The sequence below is a fragment of the Hypanus sabinus genome, chromosome 24, assembly GCF_030144855.1.
Source record: "Hypanus sabinus isolate sHypSab1 chromosome 24, sHypSab1.hap1, whole genome shotgun sequence".
Classification (NCBI taxonomy): domain Eukaryota; kingdom Metazoa; phylum Chordata; class Chondrichthyes; order Myliobatiformes; family Dasyatidae; genus Hypanus; species Hypanus sabinus.
In genome coordinates, this window is record NC_082729.1 from 28,258,052 (window position 1) to 28,284,827 (window position 26,776).

General features: G+C 50.4%; 1 protein-coding gene across 1 annotated transcript in view; it reads left to right on the top strand.

The window, feature by feature from the left end:
* Positions 1-26,552, top strand: part of gripap1 (GRIP1 associated protein 1) — a 129,119-nt gene extending 102,567 nt beyond the window's left edge. Inside the window, exons 17-28 of the mRNA XM_059949501.1 lie at positions 1,609-1,683; positions 2,136-2,348; positions 3,412-3,525; positions 5,078-5,155; positions 5,537-5,632; positions 8,862-8,918; positions 11,181-11,280; positions 16,107-16,228; positions 22,126-22,242; positions 22,544-22,637; positions 23,209-23,363; positions 26,335-26,552. Coding sequence (XP_059805484.1) covers positions 1,609-1,683; positions 2,136-2,348; positions 3,412-3,525; positions 5,078-5,155; positions 5,537-5,632; positions 8,862-8,918; positions 11,181-11,280; positions 16,107-16,228; positions 22,126-22,242; positions 22,544-22,637; positions 23,209-23,363; positions 26,335-26,427 — 1,314 coding nt within the window. The 3' untranslated portion in view covers positions 26,428-26,552. The remainder of the gene's footprint in view (positions 1-1,608; positions 1,684-2,135; positions 2,349-3,411; positions 3,526-5,077; positions 5,156-5,536; positions 5,633-8,861; positions 8,919-11,180; positions 11,281-16,106; positions 16,229-22,125; positions 22,243-22,543; positions 22,638-23,208; positions 23,364-26,334) is intronic.
* The last annotated feature ends 224 nt before the right edge of the window (positions 26,553-26,776 follow it).

Genomic DNA, 26,776 nt, shown 5'->3' on the forward strand with positions numbered 1-26,776 from the left:
TCTGTCCTCACCAGTACCAGTGTGTATAGATCTGTCCTCACCAGTACCAGTGTGTATAGATCTGTCCTCACCGGCACCAGTGTGTATAGATCTGTCCTCACCAGTACCAGTGTGTATAGATCTGTCCTCACCAGTACCAGTGTGTATAGATCTGTCCTCACCACCAGTACCAGTGTGTATAGATCTGCCCTCACCAGTACCAGTGTGTATAGATCTGCCTTCACCAGTACCAGTGTGTATAGATCTGTCTTCACCAGTACCAGTGTGTATCGGTCTGTCCTCACCAGTACCAGTGTGTATAGATCTGCCCTCACCAGTACCAGTGTGTATAGATCTGCCCTCACCAGTACCAGTGTGTATAGATCTGTCTTCACCAGTACCAGTCTGTATAGGTCTGTCCTCACAAGTACCAGTGTGTATGGATCTGTCTTCACCAGTACCAGTGTGTATGGATCTGCCCTCACCAGTACCAGTGTGTATGGATCTGCCCTCACCAGTACCAGTGTGTATGGATCTGCCCTCACCAGTACCAGTGTGTATAGATCTGTCTTCACCAGTACCAGTCTGTATAGGTCTGTCCTCACAAGTACCAGTGTGTATGGATCTGTCTTCACCAGTACCAGTGTGTATGGATCTGCCCTCACCAGTACCAGTGTGTATGGATCTGCCCTCACCAGTACCAGTGTGTATAGATCTGCCCTCACCAGTACCAGTGTGTATGGATCTGCCCTCACCAGTACCAGTGTGTATGGATCTGTCCTCACCAGTACCAGTGTGTATCGGTCTGTCCTCACCAGTACCAGTGTGTATAGATCTGTCCTCACAAGTACCAGTGTGTATAGATCTGTCCTCACCAGTACCAGTGTGTATGGATCTGCCCTCACCAGTACCAGTGTGTATGGATCTGTCCTCACCAGTACCAGTGTGTATTGGCCTGTCTTCACCAGTACCAGTGTGTACCAGTCTGTCCTCTGTGTTTCAGAGTCCGAGTCACAAGTGGAATCAAACTCTTATCATCCATGCCAACCAAGATGCTGATTTCAGCTAACCCCATCACCTTTGACCATCAGACATGGGAGCAGAGTTAGGGTGTCTGGCCATCGAGTCGGCTCTGCCATCTGTCTTAGCTGACTTACTTTCCCTCTCAACCCCATTCTCCTGCCTTCTCCCCGTAACCGTTGACGCCCTGACAAATCCAAACCCATCAGCTGTCTGTGGTAAAAATTCCCACAAATTCACCATCCTGTGGCTAAAGAAATTCCTCCTCATCTCCATTCATTGCTCTAATCTGTGGTCCTAGACTCTCCCTCTATAGCAAACATCCTCTCCACATCCACTCTATCTGGGCCTTTCCACATTTGATAGGTTTCAGTGTGAGTTCCCCTCCCCACCATTCTTCTGACAACAGCAAGTACCAGCCCCAGGCCATCAAAGACACCTCTTATGGTCCTCTTTCGTTCCTGGGATTATTTTCATGACCCTTTCCAATGCCAGCATTTTCTTAAATGGGGGACCTAAAACGGCTGGCAATGTTCCATGCGGTCTAACCAAAGCCGTGCAAAATCCCAGCATTACGTCCTTACTGACCTGTCCTCTCCTCTCGTGCAGGGTGTGACGCAGGCCAATGGGCTGCTCCTGGAGCAGGTACAGCAGCTGGAGCAGGAGCTGGAGGAGGCTCGGAAGGTGAGAGCAGTTGACCACATCAACGTCCAATTCTCTGATCTGGCCCCCACCCCACCTGAACTGGTTACCTGGAGCTGGCACAAACGTGCTCTCCAACCCCTTCCCCGAGATGCACACAATCTCCCTGAACCTCCTCTCCGTTCACCCTCTGCACAAATGCACCCTCCCCCCCCATACCTCTCCGTCATCTCGCTTTCCGTTCTCCCCCTCCCTCTGCCCCTATATTGTTTCTCTCTCCCTCCGTCCGTATCTTATCTCTCTCACTCTCTGTATATATCCCTCTATATCTCTATCTCACAAACATTCACATACATTCTCAAGTTCTCAGGAGTGTGTTAACTTTCTCCGTGTTTTCTCCAAAATCCCTTCTACCACCCCCCCCACTCCACATTCCCGTCCCATCCTGGGCTGTGTAACCCCCACCCCCCAACCTCCTTTGACCCCTGTCACAGTCAGCGGACAAGCGTAAGGCCATGCTGGATGAGTTGGCCATCGAGATCCAGCAGGAGAAGGGCCGACACAAGGAGGCGGTGGGCGACCTGAAACTGCAGCACGAGAAGGAGGTGCTGGCCGTCCGCGCCAAGTACGAGAGGGAGCTACGCGAGCTGTATGAGAACAAGAACCACAGCGAGGACGAGCTGAAAGCCCAGCTCCGAGAGGAGAAGGTCAGGAAGGGGGGAGATCCTAGCTCCAGGGGTTCAGGGAGTGGGGAAGATCCTAGCTCCAGGAGAAGGTCAGGGAGGGGGAAGATCCTAGCTCCAGGAGAGGGTCAGGGAGGGAGAAGATCCTAGCTCCAGGAGAAGGTCAGGGAGGGGGGAGATCCTAGCTCCAGGAGGTCAGGGAGGGGGGAGATCCTAGCTCCAGGAGAAGGTCAGGGAGGGGGGAGATCCTAGCTCCAGGGGTTCAGGGAGTGGGCGAGATCCTAGCTCCAGGGGGTCAGGGAGTGGGGAAGATCCTAGCTCCAGGAGAAGGTCAGGGAGGGGGGAGATCCTAGCTCCAGGAGAAGGTCAGGGAGTGGGGGAGATCCTAGCTCCAGGGGGTCAGGGAGTGGGGGAGATCCTAGCTCCAGGGGGTCAGGGAGTGGGGGAGATCCTAGCTCCAGGGGGTCAGGGAGTGGGGGAGATCCTAGCTCCAGGGGGTCAGGGAGTGGGGATCCTAGCTCCAGGAGAAGGTCAGGATGGGGGAAGATCCTAGCTCCAGGAGAAGGTCTGGGATGCGTTGGGAGAAGGGAGGGGATGGTGCGGGGAGGTGAGGAGAAGGAGGAGTGGAGAGGTGGGGGTCAGTGAGAATGCAGGAGGGAGCTGAGGTAGGAGAAGAGATGGTGGGAAAAGGAGTGAGCAAATAGGGAATTTAGGGTGAGGGAGGAGGTTGAGTGAAGGGAAGAAGCTGTGAGGACAGTGAATGGGAAGGCTGAGGAGGGGCTGAGAAGGGTGAGGGGGTACCGGGGTGAACGGAGGCCAACGGAGGTGAGAGGAACTGTGGTAATGGAGGTGAGGGAGTGTGGTGTAAGGTGGAGCTGTGTGTGAGTGAAATCAGGCAGGATGGGGAGGGAGGTGTGATGTAGGAGGGGTATTTGAGCGGAGGGGGTATCAGGACAGCAAAGTAAAGGGCCCTACTGCACAGTGGGAGTACAGTGTGGAGGCTGGCATCGGTGAGGGAGGGATTCCCATATGCTAGTGGGTGGTGCATGCGAGACGTTAACCCTGCTGCTGATGCTTCCCCACGCAGGCCCGGGGCCGGGAGTTGGAGAGCTTGCAACAGGCCGCCGAAGGGCTGAGGCAGCAGCTGGAGGCTGCGGAGGGAGCCAAGGGCTGGTTCCAGAGGAGACTGAACGAAGCAGAGGTGAGCACACTGGGGCAGCCAGCCTCCCTGCCCTCTCAGCACAATTCCTCACAGCACCAGGGATTAAATTCCCGCTGCTGCCTGTCAGGAGTTTGTACGTTTCCTCCCACAGTCCAAAAACGTATGGCTTAGGCTTGCTAAGTTATGTGCATGGACACAACTGACATTTTAATATATGTACATGCGGCACATAGACCTCCCACCTCCACCTCCATTGCCCCTCATTGAACATGATTAAATGGTGCAGGCCACTCAATGGGCTAAATGCCCCAACTGCCTCTATGTCTCACGGTTTTCAGCCCACCAGTTTGTGCTGCACTGAACTGACAGTACCTAATCCGTCCCCTATGTCTCCCCCGCACGCGGTCCGTCCCCTCCATTGCCCCTCCCCAACGCACGCGGGATATGTCCTGTCCGTGGTCCTCCCTCCGGACGTGATCCTTCTATTCCCCACACATTCATGTGCTGTATGGAGAACTGGGCATAGTACTTTAAGTGGGGTCTGACCGGGGTCCTGTATAGCTGCAACATTACCTCTCGGCTCCTAAACTCAGTCCCACGATTGATGAAGGCCAATGCACTGTGTGCTTTCTTAACCACAAAGTCAACCTGCGCTGCAGCTTTGAGCATCCTATGGACACAAACCCCAAGATCCCTCTGATCTTCCACACTGCCAAGAGTGTTTACCATATTCTGCTATCATATTTGACCTACCAAAATGAACCACCTCACACTTAGTGGGATTGAACTCCATCTGCCACTTCTCAGCCCAGTTTTGCGTCCTGTCAATGTCCTGCTGTAACCTCTGACAGCCCTCCACACTACCCACAACACCTCCAACCTCATAAGCAAATTCATTAACCCATCCCTCCACTTCCTCATCCAGGTCATTTACAAAAATTAAAATCAAAAATTAAAAAAGGGGGTCCCAGAACAAATCCCTGAGGCACTCCATTGGTGACTGACCTCCATGCAGAATATGACCTGTCTACAACTATTCTTTGCCTTTTGTGGGCAAGCCAGTTCTGGATCCACAAAGCAATGTCCCTTTGGATCCCATGGGGATGGGGCATGGGGCACCTTATCAAAAACCCTGCTGAAATCCATATACACGACATCTACTGCTCTTCCTTCATCAATGTGTTTAGTCACATCTTCGAAAAATTCAATCAGGCTCGTAAGGCACTAACTGCCCTTGAGAAAACCACACTGACTATTCCTAATCATATTATGCCTCTCCAGATCTCCTGGGATTGTCACACACAACAGCGTTTACAGACAATAGTGTGAAAGATGGCTTTTAAAATCCAGTGACATTACCTTGTTAATGAGAGAAGTTAGAGGAGATTGGCCAGAGCGGTTCAAGCTGACAGGAAGGAGACCACCCATTAACCACTCACATAACCACCCGTTACAACAGTGGCATTTAGAAGAGCGTCTTTGAACGTACAGCATGAAGTGGCTGGGCTACAGCAGCAGAAGACCACACCCGGTTCCACTCCAGGATCTAATAAAGGGTGTAATTTGAGATTCTGTGATCATTGCCCTGCAGGAGCTGGTGGAGCAAAAGCAGAGGGAACACGAGGAGAACGTGAAGCAGCTGCAGGAAGCCCATGCTCTCGAGCTGCAGGTATGTTCCTCTGCATGGTGTTCCCTCCTGTTACATGTCCTCCCGTACCGTTCCTCCCTCCCTGCGGAGGGGCAGTGAGTTGGTGGCGCCACATCATGGGAGCACTGCGCCACAGGAAGGCCACCGAGAGGGAGTGTTGTGCCTTTGGGAGGGGTGGTGAAGAGGGCAGGAGGACTGCTGAGTGCGAGAGCAGCAGGGAGGGCTGCGCAGTGGAGAGGGGCGGCCCTGTCTCCCCAGTGCCCTGGGTGGGTGGTGTGCGGAAAGAAGAACACCAGATCGCAGTCATTGTGCGGGATCATCCTGCGCACCGGGGCCGTCGGTTTCTGCTGTGGGCTCGCTCCAGCACCTCGTTCACTGATGTCTGTGTGTCTGCCATCCCAGGCCAAGGAGCAGGAAACGGCAAGTGTGCGGGAGGAGCTATCCCGGGTCGAGGGAGAACGTGACGGACACGGAGAGACCATCGCCAAACTCCGGCAGGTACCATACCACCTACCCCCTCTGTGACAGGGTCCAGTCGTAGATGACCCCCATCCCCCAGTGTTTTCCCATTCCCACCTTCCCCCCCCCCCAGTTAATAAGAATTCCGTCCTCACTTTCTGCCACACTCTTTCTTTTCAAATCTTTTTATTGTTATTATCCAAGATAACACTTACACTGTCTCAAAAAGGTTAAAAAGAATATTAAGGATTGAAAAATACGGTGACACAAAAAAACTGAAAAAAACCCTACTAAAGCAAGAAAAAAGTGAGAAAAAAAGACCCCATGAGGTGCGTCATACAAAAAACTTCTAAAGATAAACATCAGACCGTCAGCAAAATATACCAAAACCTACAATTAGATCGTGGAGGAAATCTATCAATTAACTCAAATGGTAGTAACGAGCAAATGAACCCCGTCTTTCCTCAAAATCAAACATAGGTTCGAAGGTTCGACTTCTAATTTTCTCCAAACTAAGACAGAACATCACTTGAGAGAACCATTGTGACAGAGTGGGAGCCGACGTATCCTCCCACTTCAACAGAATGGCCCTCCTAGTATCAATGTAACAAATGCAATGACATGTTGGGCAGACAAAGAAATACCACGGATATTTTGAGGAATTATTCCCAGGAGCACTGATAAAGAGAGTATTTATCAACTAATTGTTCAAAAGCCAATAGATCCAAAAAAGAATTAATACCATTATTTTTCCAAAATAAAAAAATCGGATCACTCAAGGAAGGCTTAAAAAAATAGTTTTGATAAATTAAACTACAAAGTTTAAACTTTTTAAGATTAAAAGAATTATGGAACTGGAGCCAAATTTGTAAAGAATACTTAATCACAGTGTATAAATTTAACTTAGCAACTTTAGCTAATTGTATAGGTGGAGAGGCTCCCAATAACGAGGTTAAATAAAACTGTTTCACAGCTTTCAATTCCAAATCTACCCAAATTGGCCACTCGTTCTTATCAACCCAGTATAACCAAAAGGACATATATCACACATTTCCAGGAATACATTCTAAAATTAGGCAAAGCAAGACCTTTGTCCCTTTCAGTTTTGGTAAGTGATATTTACCAATTCTTGGTCTTTTATCACTCCAAATAAAAGATGAGATAATAGAATCAATTCAATCAAAAAAATTCTTAGTCAAAAAACAGGGATATTCTGAAATAAATATAAAAACTTTGGTAAAATCTTCATTTTGACTATATGGATGCGACCAGCAAGTGAAGACGTAAGTGGGTTCCATCTGCTAAAAAATTCTTCATAGAATCTACCAAGGGAACAAAATTAGCTTTATGATCCTTATATTTTTTAGTGATTATAATGCCTAGATATCTAAAGGAATCCATAACTTTGAAAGGAGTGTTATCATATATAGAAACAGATTCATTTAAAGGAAAATTTTTATTAAAATTAATTTTATATCCTGAAAAATATCCAAATTCATTAAATAACTTCAGCAAGGCAGGGATAGATTCCTCAGGATTAGATATATAAACCAGTAAATCGTCAGCATAAAGAGAAATCATATGAATGGTCTCATTCACTAGAATCCCATGAATATCTTTAGCTTCACGAAGAGCGATAGCAAGGGGTTCTAATATTAAGTTAAATAACAAAGGACTTAGTGGACAACCTTGTCTTGTCCCCGTGAACGCTGAAAAAAGGGATCTACAATTATTAGTAATAACAGTAGCAATAGGAGTTTTATATATCATTCTAAACCAATTATTAAAATTAACACCAAAACCAAATTTCTATAAAACATTAAATAAATATTTCCATTTGACTTGATCAAACGCTTTTTCAGTATCCAAAGAGATGACGCATTGTGGAGTTTTTAAAGAAGACGAATATATAATATTAAATAGTCTCCGAACATTTGAAAAGGAATAACGACCTTTGGGTCTTTAAAAATAATTTTTTAAAGACAGGATCTTTAAATCCTGTTGGATCTCTAAAAATAATTTTACTCAAAATATTTTCCAACCGATTGGCCATTTCTTATACACCCTTAGCTCTCCCTCCTGGGATAGAAGTGTGGTCAGCTGGTCAAATGAGAGATCAAAATAAGAGGAGCCAAGCAAGGTTGTTTCTTTCTCTGCCTTTGAAACAATCCATCCCTGTTGGCTGTCGGTGTTGCTCAGGGGTCAGTATTGGGACTGCTACTTCTCAGATTGTTTGTCAGAGATTTGGATCTGAAAGTAGGTGGAGGGGAGGTGGTGCTGAGGAAGCAATGTGACAGATTGGACATAAAAGTGTCAGATGGAATATGTTGTTGGGAAATGTATGATAATGCATTTTGATAAAAGGAACAAATAGTGCAGACAATTGTCTAAATGGGGAGAAGGTTCAAACATCAGAGGGACGTAGGATTCCTCGTGCAAGAGTCCCAGAAGGTTAATTTACAGGTTGAGTTTGTAGTAAAGAAGGCAAATGGACTAGAATATAAGAGCAAGGGGAGAATGCTAAGCTTTTATAAGACTCTAGTCGGGGCGTACTTGGAATATTGTCAACGGTTTTGGGCCCCGTGTCTCAGAAAGGATGTATTGTTGTTGGAGAGATTCCAGAGGATGTTCACGATGGTGATTCTGAGAATGAAGGAGTTAATATACGAGGAGCATTTGGCAACTCTGGGCCTGTACTCACTGGAATTTAGAAGAATCCGAGGGGCTCTCATTGAAACCTACTGAATGTTGAAAGGACTAGTTAGAGTGGATGTGGAGAGGATGTTTCCTCTGGTGGGGGTATCCAGAACTAGAGGACACAGCCTCAAAATTCAGGGGCAACCTTTAAAACAGAGGTAAGGAGGATTTGTTTTAGCCAAAGAGTAGTGAATCTATGGAATGCTTTACCACAGAGTGCGGTGGAGGCCAAGTCCGTGGATATATTTAAGGCAGAAGTGGATGGTTTACTGATCGGTCGGCATCAAAGGATATGGTGAGAAGCTAGGTGTATGGAGTTGAGTGGGATCTGGGATTGGCCATTATTGGAATGGCAGAGCAGAGTCGATGGGTTGAATGGCCTAATTCTGCTCCTATGTCTTCTGGTCTTGTCCCATTAGGAAGAGCGGTAAAGGCCTCGACCCAAGGGAGTAGCCATCCCTGTGCTGATCACACTCCCCCCCACCCCCGAGTTCCTCCACAGATTGTTCAGTGGCTGCTTGGATGATCATTAATCCCCGGCTAACGTGTCCCTCCCCTCCCTCCCCCTCAGGAAATCAAGGACACGGTGGATGGTCAGCGGATCCTGGAGAAGAAAGGGAGCTCTGCGGTAAGCTGAAGGGTGTGTGGACGGCGTACATCGGTGGTAGTGGGGAGCTTGTGAGTGGATCTCTTCTCAGTCAGGATCCGAGACCTCGAGGACTGGAGAGGGCCTCCTCACCCACCCGTGGTTCCAACAGGAAAGGTTTGGGATCTTGCTGTGCATGGAGGGGGAAATGCCACCGTCTCATCTGCATGGTGGCAGCCGGTTCTCCTGGAATCCACAGCAGGGAAGAGAGACTGCTCTCCATGTGAGTTGGAGGGTGTGAGGGTTATACGGCAAGTCATCACATTTTGAAGCCCCAGGGTCTTTCCCCCATCCACTTGACGGGACACTCAACACTTGCCTGCGTGGAATTAGTCCATGCACTCCACATCCACCACATTACCACTTCCCCCTATCTGCAAGTCATCCGTGTAATGGGACACTCCCCACTTGCCTGGGTGGAGTTAGTCCTTGCACATCCACATCCACCACATTGTATTCTGCATGTCTACAAGTCAGGAGTGTGATGGGACACTCAACACCTGCCTGGGTGGAGTTAGTCCTTGCACTCCACATCCACCACATTGTATTCTGCATGTCTACAAGTCAGGAGTGTGATGGGACACCCTCTCATGATGGATGGAGTTAGTCATGCACTCCACACCCCACCCGTCTACAGGTCAGGCTTGTGACGAGACACTCCTAGGAAGGGGTGGTTCTAATGACTGTTAGAGCTCAGGTCAGTCTGGGACAGAGCAGCGCCCTCGATCGGCACCCCACCCAACCCCTGAAATGCTCCCTCCTTCCACCACTGTGGCTGCACCATCTACAGGGGGCACCACAGTCCCTCGCTTGGGGCTACTTTGACTGTCCCTCCTGAACCTGAGCCTCTCTCCACAGTGAGCACAGTATTACCTCCCCGGCAGGGAAATCTCTTGGCCGCTCTTTTGCCATCATTGGTCGTGCAACTACCAAGCATCTATATAAACGTCGTTAATGTACCTGCCTCTTCCTCTGGCAGCTCGTTCCACCCTGTGCGTGAGAAAGATGCTCCTCTCCCCTCTCACCTAAACCTCTGCCCTTGAGTTCTGGGTGAAGACCGTGTGCATTCTCCCGATATCTCTGCCCCTCATACTTCCCACCCCCACCCCCGAATGCTATACTCCAAGGAATAAAGTCCCAGCCTGCCCAAACCCTCCCCATAACGCAGAGCACGACCCTTCAGCCCTCTAATCCATCTTGCCCCATTGACCCACACCTGGACTGTAGTCCTCCACGTACCTATCCAAACTTCTCTTAATCGAACCCCGATCCACCACTTCCACTGCCAGCTCGTTCCACACTCTGATTGAAGAAGCTCCCCCTCAGGTTCCCCTTGAATATTTCACCTTTCAGCCTTGCCCCATGACTTCTTGTCTCACTTAACCTCAGTGTTGGCGAAAAAGCTTGCATGCATTTACCCGATCTATACCCCTCATAAATCTGCATACCTCTGTCAAATCTCTCCTCACTGTCCTCTGCTCCAGGGAATAAAGTCCTAACCTGTTCAACCTTTCCCTGAAGTGCCAGCACTATCCTTGTAGATTTTCTCTGACCTCTGAATTGTATTGATATCTATCCTGAAGGTCGGTGACCAAAACTGCACTCAATACTCCAAATTAGGCCTCACCAAATTCAACAGAACACCCCAACTCCTGTACTCAGTACTTCGATTTATGAAGGCCAATGTGCCAAAACTGCTCTTTCTACCTGTGATGCCACTTTCAAGGAATTATGGACCACCACTTGAGCTGGCAGCTCATTCTGCACTCTCCCCATCCTCTGAGAGAAGACGTTTCCCCTCATTTATTTAATTGAGAGACACAGCGTGGAACAGCCCCTTCCAGCCCAACGAGCCTCACCGCTCAGCAGCAATTCACAGTGACCAATTAACCTACTAACTATTATGTTTTTGGACAGTATCTCGGTGGGGACATACCAACTCCTTACAGACGCCCCACAGTGTAACAGCTTTGGGCTAACCGCCACAATACCGTGGGACCGCCTCGTTTTCCCTTCCACCCAGGAGTTTTGGCAACACTCTTGATGCTGTCCACACTCGTCCCCACGGAGAGGCAGCTTCCCTGCGTCCATTTGGATGGGCTGCACGCGCTCAGGGTCAGGTGGAGCGATCGCTCCTGAACACAGTGAAGAGGTCCCTCCGTCGACACTGGAAGCAGGCGTGGCAGGTTGGGTCTTTATTGCCTCCTGACGCTCTTTGTCTCTCTGTCACCTGCTCTTCCTCAGCTGAAGGACCTGAAGAGGCAGCTACAGCTCGAACGCAAGAGGGCCGACAAGCTTCAGGAGCGGCTGCAGGACATCCTCACCAACACCAAGTCCAGGACAGGTAGGCTGGCATGGGAGGGAGGGCAAATACTGCCTTCCCCATCCTCTCATAACAAACCTGCTTCATCCCCAGTCCCAGTACAGTGGGTAAGGCTATTGTCTCGCACCACTGGGGTCCGGTGTTCGATCCCGAAAGCTGTTCTGTGTGTGTGTGTACGCAAAATACTGCCTTCCCCATCCTCTCATAACAAATCTGCTTCATCCCCAGTCCCAGTACAGTGGGTAAGGCTATTGTCTCGCACCACTGGGGTCTGTGTGTGTGTACGCACATCCTCCCTATGACTCTGCGTGTGTGTGTACATAGAATTGGCACATCCTCCTCATGACTGTGTCCTGGTGCCTCCGTGAAAGAGGCACACACCGAGAGTAAAAACCACACGCTTGTATACCAATGCAACCCCAGCCCATCTCATTCCCCTCTCCCTCTCCCCCTCCCCCTCACTCACACACACACACACAGATCACTGACATAATGTCAAGAAATTTGCTGTTTCGCAACAGCAGTACAGTGCAATGCCTTTAAAAAAAAAATTATGGTAAGAAATAAGCGAAAAGATGAGGGAAATAGTGAGGTTGTGTTCACAGGTTCCCTGTCTGTTCACAAATCTGATGGCAGAGGGGAAGGAAGCTGTTCCTGATTTGTTGAGTTTGGGTGAGTCTGCCACTTCCTGAGGCTGGTTTTGCTTTGAACTTAGAACAGTAAGGTACAGCAACAGTTACTGAAGTTATGTGAAACTAGTTAAACGGTTACAGTCGGCCCTCCTTCTCCGCGAGGGATTGGTTCCGGGACCCCTCGCGGATACCAAAATTCGCGGATGCTCAAGTCCCTTATTCAACGTGTCTCAATGCCGTTGTTCTTAGGACCCAGCAGAACCCAAGACATTATTTAACCTGTCTCAGTGCGGTGGACATTTGGACCCAGCGGCAGAGATCTGAATCTGCAGTGTTTCTGTTCACGAAAATAATCACGATCGCAATTGAACATAAAGCGGAAATAATAAAGCGATCTGAAAGAGGTGAAACACCATCGGTCATTGGAAAGGCGTTAAGACTACAGTCAGTCAACAATTGGAACAATTTTAAAGGATAAGGTGAGAAAGGCTGTGCCCTGATGAAAGCTACAATTATTACTAAGCAACACAGTGGTTTAATTATTGGGTTTTGGGTTTTTGATCCTCCACATCAACCCGGCATGGCGGAGAGGGCCCTCGATAGCGATCTCTCACTGGATTGAACTCGGGAAGAAGTTCCCGAGCTTGGCGCTGAAACATACATTCTTAAGTGTTTTATACGCATAGAAAGGTAAAATATATACTAAGAAAATGTTTGACTAACTGACGCTAAGTAATACCGGATGTACCAACTGACTGAGTAAGAGAACTTACGGTTTTTTGCAATCCCGATCCACAGTAACCCACGCACATCATCCCGTATACTTTAATCATCTCTAGATTACTTTTAATACCTAATACAGTATAAATGCTATGTAAAATAGTTGTTATACAGGCAGTCCCCAGGTTACGTACGAGTTCCGTTCCTGAGTCCGTCTTTAAGTCAGATTTGTACGCAATTCGGAACAAGTACATCCGGTATTATTTAGTGTCACTTAGTCAAAGTAAGTCAAGTGTTTGTCTTAGTATATAGTATATATTTTACCTTTCTATGCATATAAAACACTTAAGAAACACATGTATTTCAATAATTAAACCACTGTGTTGCTTAGTAATAACTGTGGCTTTCATCAGGGCAGAGCCTTTCACATGCTCCATTATTCCCACTTTACCCGTTATCCTTTAAAATGGTTCCAATCGTTGACAGACTGTAGCCTAAAGCTTTTACAATGACTTATGGTGTTTCACCTCTTTCCAAATGCTTATTATTTCCACTTTATTTTCAATTGCGATCACTTCCCATCAATGGAACAGAAACACTGCGGGCGGCGGGTCCCGAGCTGCGCCGGCTCCCGAGGTCCATTGGGTCCTAAGGACCACCGCACTGAATTCCCCGGGTTCGAAACTCCACCGCACTGAGAGGTTAAATGGGACAAGTGAGGGCTGTGCTGGGTTTGGGTACTGTATTTGATCCTCCACAATATTCCGCATGGGAATTTAAACTGGAGGTGGCAGTGTCTTTTTTACGAGGTCGAGTTGCGAGCTCAACATCAACCCAGCATGGATGGTATGGGAGTCACTGGATTGACATCAACCTGGCGCAGGAGTGGTCTGTCACTAAATCGAAGTCGGAAACCTCTGATCTCCAGCCTGGCATTGATCTCACTGCGCCACCAGCCGACTGGAACGGTGGGGGGGGGGGGGGGGCGTGCAGGGTCAGGGTGAATCTTACTAAGAAAAATTTAAGCCAAATACAAAGTTAAACACTCAACTCAGTGTCAACGGCAATGACTTAAAATGGCAGGCAGTGTTGCGATCCGACTTAAAATGGTGGACAGCGTTCTCCTTCCTCGGTCTGTAAGTACGAGTTGTCCGTAAGTCGGACGTTCATAACTCGGGGACTACCTGTACTGCATTGTTTAGGGAATAATGACAAGAAAAAAAAGTCTGTACTTGCTTGAACAACAAGTACTGGAAGAGCACTTCCGGGTTTTCGCGATTCACGGTTGGTTGAATTCGCGGATAAGGAGGGCGGACTGTACTTAAATGTTTAATCTAATCCCTTCTGTCCATATCCCACCAATCCCTGCACATCCCTAGGAGCCTCTGAAACATCTCTACCCTACCTGCCTCCACCACCACCCCGGCAGCACACTCCACTCTTTGTGCTTTTAAAAAATAACTTGCCCTGCAGGTCCCCTTTAATCGTATTGCATAAGACGTAGGAACTGTATGAGGCCATTTGGCCGTTGGTGCCTGCTCTGTTATTCCGTTGTGGCCGATTTATTTTCCCTCTCATCCCCATTCTCCTGCCTTCACCCGGCAACTAATCAAGAGCCAATCAACTTCTGGCTTTAAATCTACTCAGTGACTTGGCCTCCATGGCTGTCCATGGTAAAAGATTCACCACCCTCTGGCTAAGAAATTCCTCCTTATCTCTGCTGTAAAGGGATCTCTTTCTATTCTGAGGCTGTGCCCTCAGGTCCTGGACTCCCCCACCATAGGAAACATCCTCTCCACACTGTCTAGGACAGGGGTCAGCAACCTTTACCACTGAAAGAGCCACTTGGACCCGTTTCCCACAGAAAAGAAAACACTGGGAGCCGCAAAACCCGTTTGACATTTAAAATGAAATAACACTGCATACAACGTTTTGTTTTGCCTTTATGCTATGTATAAACAAACTATAATGTGTTGCATTTATGAAATTGATGAACTCCTGCAGAGAAAACGAAATTACATTTCTGCATGCAACAGAAACATTTTGAACTCCGAAAAAAAGACGTTAGGTTAAAGGTTACTTTTAAGTAAAATACTCAACGTCTATTTGAGTCCTTCTTGTATTCATGAAAAACGCCAAACTTAAATTTGCCGCCAGCAGCAAATCAAAAATAACATCAGCCAGCTGTCAGCCTGAAAAATAAAAGGACTATTTCACTGAACAATGAAAACATATGAATATACGTAAAATAATAGGCAATTAAAATATTTATCATACTTGTTCAGGTTGACTCACACCTGACAATGCAGTCGTATTCAGTAGGGATGGATCGATGCTTAGGGGAGTGACCGGGAAGGATAATGTGTTTTTTTCCTCTCTGAACTCACAGAAGCGTTTCCCAAACGATGTTTGCATTGCGATGATTGCAGAATGTAAATACTCCGAATTTATCATGTCGTGACATTGTTTGAACTCTCTCAAATTGGGCAAGTGAGACAATGTGCCTTTCTGTAAATCTCTGGCAAGCAACGTCAACTTGCGCTCGAATGCCAAAACATCCTCCAACATGTGCAGGGCTGTACGTCCTTACCCCGTTGAAGAGCTGTGTTCAGCGTGTTCAGGTGCGCTGTCATGTCTACCATGAAGTGTAGCTTTTCCAGCCACTCTGGCTGTTCCAGCTCAGGAAAGTTGAGCCCTTTGCTGCCCAGGAAAGTTTTCACTTCTTCCAGACACGCGACAAAGCGTTTCAGCACTTCCCCTCTGGACAGCCAGCGATAAAAACACGTAGCGGTTGCTACACGCAGTCAGTAAACTGCAGTCAAAGATAGCTTTATTCGAACTAAACAGCCTTGCTTTTAAGCCTCCCTCAACCCGCCCTCCATGGGCGCGGATGCTGCAAAAGACACGTACTCACAAACCCCCGTAGGCTATCTCCCTTAGCCTGAACGCTGGCTAATTGTGAGCCGGTTCGGATGTGTCAGGAAATGGGTCGCCACAACATCTTATTTAGATTGTACAAGATCACCATAATCTTCAAATTTAGATTTACATTTCAAAAACTAACAAACTAACATAAAATACATTTTAATTAAATACTGACCATGTAGCGGTGTGCTACACGCAGCGCTAAAATTACGACACGGAGTCGGTAACTGCAGTCGAAGGAAAAAACCTTATTCGAAATCTTCAGCCTCACTTTTAAGCCTCCCTCAACCGGCCCCCCGTGGCGCAGTGGCTCCAAAGCTCTGTGCTCGCAAACCCCCATAGGCTATCTAATTGTGAGTCGGTTCGGATGTGCCAGGAAAAGGGTCGCCACAACCAATTATTTCCCAAAGCAACAGGGAGCCGCAGCACAGACGTAAAAGAGCCACATGTGGCTCCGGAGCCGCGAGTTGCCGACCCCCGGTCTAGGAGATGTTGTTTGTCAAATTTTAGTGACATTCCTTCTCATGTTAGACATTTCGACCCTAATTTCGTCTCCCCCATCTCTTTCAGGCCTGGAGGATCTGGTGCTGGCAGAGATCAGCTCACCCAGTCGAACGCAGACAGGGGACAGTAGCAGTGTCTCCTCCTTCAGTTACCGAGAAGCCATCAAGGAGGGGGCGTCCGGCAGCAAGGTGAGTAGCACAGTGGGAGAAGGGGAGAACAGAGACATGTCCGGGGTGTGGGTCCCTGATGATGCTTTACAGAGTCAGCGAGAAGTTCATGAAGGAGAGGCTGAAAGTGTCGGCGACTGCACAGGTATACACAGCCAAATGCCACTGCAGTTGGCTCTTTGCAGTTCATTACAATCATAAATTAGCGTGAGTTAGCATGCACTTCATTAACATAAATTAACATGAATATGATTAACATAAAGTAATATGAATTAACAGGACAGAATAACTCCCAAGTTCAGGGGAATACAGTACGACCTAGGGTTCCAGTTTTACATGCCAGTTCAAGAACCTGACAGTAGTGGGGAAGAAACTTGAGGTATGGGTCTTCAGGCTCCTGTACCTAATTGAGAAGAAGGCATGGGGTCCAGTTGCAGGGGTAGAGGGGGTCAGTTTCCTGAGACATTGTCTCGTATGTTCTCTGTGGCCTCTTGCATTCCTGTGCACAGAAGTCCCCACACCAGGCTGTCAGTCAGTGACTGAATCTGAGTGTCTCTTTCATTCCCCGGGGGCTTTTACATAGAAGCAGAACCTCACTGAGGTACATACTGATCTTGAACCACCCACTCATTCCCCTGAATTCCAAAAACCTCCCCTCCATGTTCTACCCTTCGCTCTCACACTCGAATTGCATACCACTGTTGTAACACGTGGTTATTTGTCAGCTTGAACCAGCCTGGCCATTGTCCGCTGACCTCTCTCATTAACAAGGCGTTCTCACCCACAGAACTGCCGCTCATTGGATGTGTTTAGCTTCTCACACCATTCTCTGTAACCTCTAGAGACTGTTGTGTGTGAAAATCCCCGGAGATCAGCAGTTTCTGAGATACTCAAACCACCCCGTCTGGCACCAACAGTCATTCCCCAGTCAAAGTCACTTTGATCATACTTCTTCACTAATCTGATGTTTGGTCTGAACAACAACTGAATCTCTTGACCATGTCTGCATGCTTTGATGCATTGAGTTGCTGCCACATGATTGGCTGATTAGATACTTGCATGAACGAGTAGGGGTACAGGCATACCTGATGAAGAGCCACTGAACGTGTATAAAAACCAGCACCTTTAACACTAAAATGTCCATTGTAGTGCCAGCTGGTCACAGTGTTGCTGTACTGACATAATGATTCAGGTTGTTCATGTGGGGGGTAAGGGATAGCAGGAAGCAAGCAAGGTAAGGGATGGGCTGAATGGCCTCCCGTGTCGTATTAGCATTGGTTTATTATTGCCGTCTGTTGGAGTTGTCTTGCGATCATTACACAGAGCATTAAGGTAGAACACGGTGAAACAATAACAGTGCAGAAGTTACTGAGATAGGGAGCGGAACAGGCCCCTCCACCCAGCAACCCCTGATTTAACCCTCGCCTAATCACGGGACAATGTCTACTGACCGCGAGGTATGCCTTTGGAGTGCGGCAGGACATACAAACTCCTTACAGGCATTGGTGGGAATTGAACCCAGGTGCTGGTGCTCGACTACGCTCTCAGCCAGAGACAGAGAAAGAGCAGGTAAACGGTAAATTGCACCGTCGTAACCGGGTAGGTTTCTACGGAGGTCCGATGACAGCGGTGGAGAAGCTGTCCGCGAGCCTGGTGGAACGTGCTTTCAGGCTTTTGTATCTTCTGCTCGAGGGGAGGGGGGGGAAGAGAGAATGTCCGGGGTGGGGGGATTTTGTCTACACATCACTGCCTCGCCAAAGGAGCCAGCACATTCAGAATCCATGGAGGGGAGGCTGGTTTCCACGATGTGCCGAGCTGTGACTCTGTTGTCACTGAGCTGTCGTGCATTTAGACAGAATGCTTTCTGGGGTGCATCAATAAATCATTGGTAAGAGTCAACGGGGACATGCCAGATTTCTTGAAGCTGGGAAGTAGGGGCATCAGTGATCTCATTGGCCTTGAAACAAATGAGAAATTAATAATTTTTAAACTTTCAGGAAAGGGAAAGAGATGAGACAATAACAAGAAAGTTTGCATTTGGGTTCAGCCCTAGAAAGTGCATTAGGACAGTCTCTACCAATTGGACCAAGGAGATTTGAGTTCAGGAACAGACATGTTTTACATGAAGAATCCCAGTGAGACTGGAATACCGTGCGTGAGCTTGGTCCCCTTACCCAAGGACTTGCAATCAAGGGAGTGTGGCAAACATTGATTTCTGGAGGTGGGCTCCATGACGAGAGTGTAAGCAGACCAGGGCTGCTTCCTCCAGGAAGATGTCAGCTTCTAAAATACTGCAAGGCTTGATGGGATGGGGAGGATAGGGCTATGGTTGGTGTCTCCCCGTTTGGCGAGTCTAAAGCCAGCAGATCTTATAACCATATAACATATAACAATCACAGCACGGAAACAGGCCATCTTGGCCCTCCTAGTCCGTGCCGAACCCTTAATCTCACCTAGTCCCACCTACCCGCACTCAGCCCATAACCCTCCACTCCTTTCCTGTCCATATACCTATCCAATTTTACCTTAAATGACACAACTGAACTGGCCTCTACTACTTCTACAGGAAGCTCATTCCACACAGCTATCACTCTTTGAGTAAAGAGTTTCCCTTAAGTTGCCCCCTAACTCTCAAATCATGTCCTCTCGTTTGAATCTCCCCTACTCTCAATGGAAACAGCCTGTTCACGTCAACTCTATCTATCCCTCTCAAAATTTTAAATACCTCGATCAAATCCCCCCTCAACCTTCTACGCTCCAATGAATAGAGACCTAACTTGTTCAACCTTTCTCTGTAACTTAATTGCTGAAACCCAGGTAACATCCTAGTAAATCGTCTCTGCACTCTCTCTAATTTATTGATATCTTTCCTATAATTCGGTGACCAGAACTGCACACAATATTCCAAATTTGGCCTTACCAATGCCTTGTACAACTTTAGCATTACATCCCAACTTCTGTACTCAGTGCTTTGATTTATAAAGGCCAGCGTTCCAAAAGCCCTCTTCACCACCCTATCTACATGAGACTCCACTTTCAGGGAACTATACACAGTTATTCCTAGATCTCTCTGTTCCTCTGCATTCCTCAATGCCCTACCATTTACTCTGTATGTTCTATTTGGATTATTCCTGCCAAAATGTAGAACCTCACACTTCTCAGCATTAAACTCCATCTGCCAACGTTCAGCCCATTCTTCTAACCGGCATAAATCTCCCTGCAAGCTTTGAAAATCCACCTCATTATCCACAACACCTCCTACCTTAGTATCATCGGCATACTTACTAATCCAATTTACCACCCCATCATCCAGATCATTTATGTATATTACAAACAACATTGGGCCCAAAACAGATCCCTGAGGCACCCCGCTAGTCACCGGCCTCCATCCCGATAAACGATTATCCACCACTACTCTCTGGCATCTCCCATCTAGCCACTGTTGAATCCATTTTATTACTCCAGCATTAATACCTAACGACTGAACCTTCTTAACTAACCTTCCATGTGGAACTTTGTCAAAGGCTTTGCTGAAGTCCATATAGACTACATCCACTGCCTTACCCTCGTCAACATTCCTCGTAACTTCTTCAAAAAATTCAATAAGGTTTGTCAAACATGACCTTCCACGCACAAATCCATGCTGGCTACTTCTAATCAGATCCCGTCTATCCAGATAATTATAAATACTATCTCTAAGAATACTTTCCATTAATTTACCCACCACTGATGTCAAACTGACAGGTCTATAATTGCTAGGCTTCCTTCTAGAACCCTTTTTAAACAATGGAACCACATGAGCAATACGCCAATCCTCCGGCACAATCCCCGTTTCTAATGACATATTAAAGATCTCCGTCAGAGCTCCTGCTATTTCTACACAAACTTCCCTCAAGGTCCTGGGGAATATCCTGTCAGGACCCGGAGATTTATCCACTTTTAAATTTCTTAAAAGCGCCAGTACCTCCACCTCTTTAATTGTCATAGGTTCCATAACTTCCTTACTTGTTTCCCACACCTTAGACAATTCAATATCCTTCTCCTTAGTGAATACCGAAGAGAAGAAATCATTCAAAATCTCTCCCATCTCCTTCGGTTCCACACATAGCTGACCACTCTGATTCTCTAAGGGGCCAATCGGATTTACTTTCACCTTATTTGCCAAACCAACCTCGTATCTTCTTTTAGCTTTTCTAATCTCTTTCTTAAGATTCCTTTTACATTCTTTATATTCCTCGAGCAATTCTTTTACTCCATGCTGCCTATATCTATTGTAGACATCCCTCTTTTTCCGAACCAAATTTCTAATATCCCTTGAAAACCATGGTGCTCTCAAACCTTTAACCTTTCCTTTCACCCTAACAGGAACATAAAGATTCTGTACCCTCATAATTTCACCCTTAAATGACCTCCATTTCTCTATTACATCCTTCCCATAAAACAACTTGACCCAATCCACTCTCTCTAAATCCCTTCGCATCCCCTCAAAGTTAGCCTTTCTCCAATCAAAAATCTCAACTCTAGGTCCAGTCCTGTCCTTCTCCATAATTATATTGAAGCTAATGCTATTGTGATCACTGGACCCGAAGTGCTCCCCAACACATACATCTGTCAGCTGACCTATCGCATTCCCTAACAGGAGATCCAACACTGCCCCATCTCTAGTCGGTACTTCTATGTATTGTTGCAAAAAACTATCCTGCACACATTTCACAAACTCTAAACCATCCAGCCCTTTCACAGAATGAGCTTCCCAGTCTACGTGTGGAAAATTAAAATCTCCCACAATCACCACCTTGTGTTTACTACAAATATCTGCTAGCTCCTTACACATTTGCTCTTCCAACTCATGCGCCCCATTAGGTGGCCTATAATACACTCCTATCAGTGTTACTACACCTTTTCCTATTCCTCAATTCCACCCAAATAGCCTCCCTAGAGGAGCTCTCTAATCTATCCTTCCAAAGCACCGCCATAAGATTTTCTCGGACAAGCAATGCAACACCCCCTCCTCTGGCCCCTCCTACTCTATCCTACTCTATCTTGTCGTGGTTTCTCGTGCCTCACAAATGACCAGGAGACGCAGAAGATTCTTCAAGAAGGGTTAAACTTTAATTTGCAAATCAAAGCTGAGACAGTCATTGAGCTAGTCGGTGATTGCCCACCGATCCTCGGACATGGCATTTTTTATAGCAAAATCCTGGTCCAGTTTCACACGTACGTCCCATTGACTTAATCATGTTCCAATCCACATCTCCCAGCTGTCTCTCACCAATACACCATCTTCTACATTCTTAAGATTTCATTCTCCTACTAAATTGGGTACATGCATAGCAAATAGCAAGTTCAAACTACATAATCTACATCAAGGCTGACTACATAGTTTTGGTTACACAGCAAACAATTTCAAAGCAAAACAACTCTTTGCTACCTCTCATTACCACACCATTGTCTTCTACATTCAATTGGATACATGCATAGCAAATAGCAAACTTCAAAGCTGACTGCATCTCTTAGCTACCTCTCATTAACATATATTAACACACCATTGTCTTCTACATTCCTAGCATTTCATCTTGGGTACATGCATAGCAAACTGACTACATAGTTTTGGTTACACAGCAAGTAATACAAGTTTTATACTCCACAGTATTTTTATACTCCAATAATCTCAGGAGGGTTCAGGACAGAGATGGAGTAAACCTCTTCAGCCACAAGATGGGAAGTTCTCCGAATTCTCTGCCCAAAGAGCTCAGCCGACGGGAATGTTCAGGGGACAGTTGCGGGGGGGGGGGGGAGGTGGAGGGGTTTCAGAGGGTCAGAGAAAAGGAAAAGGATCGTGGAGCTGGTGGAACGCGCGTGGGGTTGTGACCTGAATTCTCCCCACCTCTCAGTTGTTGCTTCTCTTGACCCCACAGTCTAACACGGGCAGTCCACAGTCACAGCGACCGGCGGACCTGTCCGACGATGAGATCTCCGACCTCTTCCAAAGGCTGGCTGAAGTGCAGCAGGAGAAATGGATGCTGGAGGAGAAGGTGAGGGAGAAGAGGGACTGGACGGGGCAGGAGGAAAGGAGGAGGGAATGGAGGAGACAGGAAATAGCAAATGGGACTGGACGACAGGAGGAAAGGGAAGGGGGCAGGAAGAAAAGGGAGAGGTGAGGAGAGGGCAGAAAGGAGGAGGGGAGGGGCAGAAGGGGAAAACAAGCCTAACCCTTCCCTTTCCCCTACCCCTCCCCTTCACTACCCTCTTACCCCTCATCCACCTTCCCCTTTCCCCTCTCTCCCAATACCACCTATCACGGCCTCTCTCTCACCCCCACCTCACTGCCCACAGGTGAAGCACCTGGAGGTGAGCTGCTCCTCGATGGCGGATGACCTGTGCAGGAAGAGCTCCATTATCGAAACCTACGTCATGGACAGCCGGATCGGTGAGTGTCCGTCAGGAATGCACCAGGGGCGATGGACAGGACGAAGGCCTGGGTCCTGGGATGACGAAGGGCGACAGGCACCAGGATCCACTGTGCCGGCCCCTGGCAGCCCCCCTGGCTCCAGGTTTGATTGAGGGAAGACAGAGAGGGAAGGATAGGACAAGAAGGGAGAGAGACCCCAGACTCAGTTAACTTGCCGTGACGACTGGAAGGGGAGAAATGGCCAGGATACATTGGCGTTGCAGTTCACACTCCTGACCGACCTCAGGGCCACAGCAGTCCTGCTAACCTATCAGTCCCTCTGTATCCTTCAGCACAACCTCCTCCTCCTCCTCCCTCTCCCCCTCTCACTGTCTGTCTTACTCTCTGTATGGCCCCCCTCTATCCCCCCCTCCATGCCTCTTTCTGTCTCACACACTTTGTCACACTATCGCTCCCTGTCTCTTAATATCTCTATCTTGTCTCTCTTCCTGCCTCTCTATCTCGTGCACTCGCTCCTTCTCTCTGACTTCCTTTGTGACCCCCCCCCCCCGTCTTTGTGTTGCTCGCTGACCTGTGACCTTTCCTGCAGATGTGACGATGGGCCACGGGCCGGGTGAGCGCAGTGGCCTGGGCAGTGTGCTGCGGGACCTGGTGAAGCCGGGCGACGAGAACGTGCGGGAGATGAACAAGAAGTTGCAAAACATGCTGGAAGAACAGCTGACCAAGAACATGCACCTGCAGAAGGTACGGCCGCAATGCGGGGCAGGGCAGGGTCCGGGAGCAGAACCACGCAGGGTAAGGGAGCTGGGCAGGGTCTGGCCGCAATGCGGGGCAGGGCAGGGTCCGGGAGCAGGACCACGCAGGGTAAGGGAGCTGGGCAGGGTCTGGCCGCAATGCGGGGCAGGGCAGGGTCCGGGAGCAGGACCACGCAGGGTAAGGGAGCTGGGCAGAGTCTGGCTGCAGGGCGGGGCAGGGCAGGGTCCGGGAGCAGGACCACGCAGGGTAAGGGAGCTGGGCAGGGTCTGGCCGCAATGCGGGGCAGGGCAGGATAAGGGAGCTGGGCAGGGTCTGGCTGCAGGGCGGGGCAGGGCAGGGTCCGGGAGCAGGACCACGCAGGGTAAGGGAGCTGGGCAGGGTCTGGCCGCAATGCGGGGCAGGGCAGGGTCCGGGAGCAGAACCACGCAGGGTAAGGGAGCTGGGCAGGGTCTGGCCGCAATGCGGGGCAGGGCAGGGTCCGGGAGCAGGACCACACAGGGTAAGGGAGCTGGGCAGAGTCTGGTTGCAGGGCGGGGCAGGGCAGGGTCCGGGAGCAGGACCACGCAGGGTAAGGGAGCTGGGCAGAGTCTGGTTGCAGGGCGGGGCAGGGCAGGGTCCGGGAGCAGGACCACGCAGGGTAAGGGAGCTGGGCAGGGTCTGGCCGCAATGCGGGGCGGGGCAGGGTCTGGGAGCAGGACCACGCAGGGTAAGGGAGCTGGGCAGGGTCTGGCCGCAATGCGGGGCAGGGCAGGGTCCGGGAGCAGAACCACGCAGGGTAAGGGAGCTGGGCAGGGTCTGGCCGCAATGCGGGGCAGGGCAGGGTCCGGGAGCAGGACCACACAGGGTAAGGGAGCTGGGCAGAGTCTGGTTGCAGGGCGGGGCAGGGCAGGGTCCGGGAGCAGGACCACGCAGGGTAAGGGAGCTGGGCAGAGTCTGGTTGCAGGGCGGGGCAGGGCAGGGTCCGGGAGCAGGACCACGCAGGGTAAGGGAGCTGGGCAGGGTCTGGCCGCAATGCGGGGCGGGGCAGGGTCCGGGAGCAGGACCACGCAGGGTAAGGGAGCTGGGCAGGGTCTGGCCGCAATGCGGGGCAGGGCAGGGTCCGGGAGCAGGACCACGCAGGGTAAGGGAGCTGGGCAGGGTCTGGCCGCAATGCGGGGCAGGGCAGGGTCCGGGAGCAGGACCACGCAGGGTAAGGGAGCTGGGCAGAGTCTGGCTGCAGGGCGGGGCAGGGCAGGGTCCGGGAGCAGGACCACGCAGGGTAAGGGAGCTGGGCATGGTCTGGCCGCAATGCGGGGCAGGGCAGGGTCCGGGAGCAGGACCACGCAGGGTAAGGGAGCTGGGCAGGGTCTGGCCACAATGCGGGGCAGGGCAGGGCAGGGTCCGGGAGCAGGACCACGCAGGGTAAGGAAGCTGGGCAGAGTCTAGCTGCAGGGCAGGGTCCGGGAGCAGGACCACGCAGGGTAAGGGAGCTGGGCAGAGTCTGGCCGCAATGTGGGGCAGGGCAGGGTCTGGGAGCAGGACCACGCAGGGTAAGGGAACTGGGCAGGGTCTGGCTGCAGGGCGGGGCAGGGCAGGGTCCGGGAGCAGGACCACGCAGGGTAAGGGAGCTGGGCAGGGTCTGGCTGCAGGGCGGGGCAGGGCAGGGTCTGGGAGCAGGACCACGCAGGATAAGGGAGCTGGGCAGGGTCTGGCTGCAGGGCGGGGCAGGGCAGGGTCTGGGAGCAGGACCACGCAGGGTAAGGGAGCTGGGCAGGGCCTGGCTGCAGGGCGGGGCAGGGTCCGGGAGCAGGACCACGCAGGATAAGGGAGCTGGGCAGGGTCTGGCCGCAATGCGGGGCAGGGCAGGATAAGGGAGCTGGGCAGGGTCTGGCCGCATTGCGGGGCAGGGCAGGGTCCGGGAGCAGGACAATGCAGGGTAAGGGAGCTGGGCAGGGTCTGGCCGCAATGCGGGGCAGGGCAGGGTCCGGGAGCAGGACCACGCAGGGTAAGGGAGCTGGGCAGGGTCTGGCCGCAATGCGGGGCAGGGCAGGGTCCGGGAGCAGGACCACGCAGGGTAAGGGAGCTGGGCAGGGTCTGGCCGCAATGTGGGGCAGGGCAGGGTCCGGGAGCAGGACCACGCAGGGTAAGGGAGCTGGGCAGGGTCTGGCCGCAATGCGGGGCAGGGCAGGGTCTGGGAGCAGGACCACGCAGGGTAAGGGATCTGGGCAGGGTCTGGCCGCAATGCGGGGCAGGGCAGGGTCTGGGAGCAGGACCACGCAGGGTAAGGGAGCTGGGCAGGGTCTGGCCGCAATGCGGGGCAGGGCAGGGTCCGGGAGCAGGACCACGCAGGGTAAGGGAGCTGGGCAGGGTCTGGCTGCAGGGCGGGGCAGGGCAGGGTCCGGGAGCAGGACCACACAGGGTAAGGGAGCTGGGCAGGGTCTGGCTGCAGGGCGGGGCAGGGCAGGGTCCGGGAGCAGGACCACGCAGGGTAAGGGAGCTGGGCAGGGTCTGGCCGCAATGCGGGGCAGGGCAGGGTCCGGGAGCAGGACCACGCAGGGTAAGGGGGCTGGGCAGGGTCTGGCCGCAGGGCGGGGCAGGGCAGGGTCCGAGAGCAGGACAACGCAGGGTAAGGGAGCTGGGCAGGGTCTGGCCGCAGGGCGGGGCAGGGTCAGGGAGCAGAGCAGGGTGATGCCCAAGGGTGCACGGGACAGCATCTCAATGGAGGGGCAATGCGAGGTCAGGCAGAGTATGGGCTGGATCCCATGGGAGGGGAGAATGGGGCCAGATCCGATGGGAGGGATGTGGGGTCCCAGGGGAGGGGAGGGTAGGGCTCCAGCACTTGCATAGCGGTCTTTTCCCCTGTTACGATCGGATATTCTGTTCCTTGTGTCCCTCCCTCCCTAACTGTGAATCCCGCCCCCTCCCAATCCATGCCCCTCCGTCTCTGTAACCCCCTTGTACTTCTCTCTCCCAACTGCAGGACCTGGAGGTGATGTCTCAGGAGTTGGTGAGACTCAGCAAAGCTCAGTCGCCACTGGCTGACGAAGTGAGTGAGCCCCCCGCTCACAGCTGAAGGGCCTGCCAACCACTGTGAGAGCCCCAGCCTGTACATAATGCGTCTGTATATATAACCAGATGTCTATATATATGTATGTAATGTATAGTGTGAATATAAAGCAGTCTATGGTTTTGTTCAAATTCCCGCGGGCCTCTCCTCTCTGCTAATCATTCCTGTGGAGCCTGCCTGCCTGTCTGGCTACATCTGCACCTCCAGACCCCCCACCCAGCCACCCAACCCACAGTTCCTCACTCCATGGGATGAACCGAGGGATCTTGTTTCTATGTAACGTTCTCATCTGTGACAACGGATCTCCTCATATCCTCAAGTGAAACTCCCTCCGCACCATCGCATTGCACACACC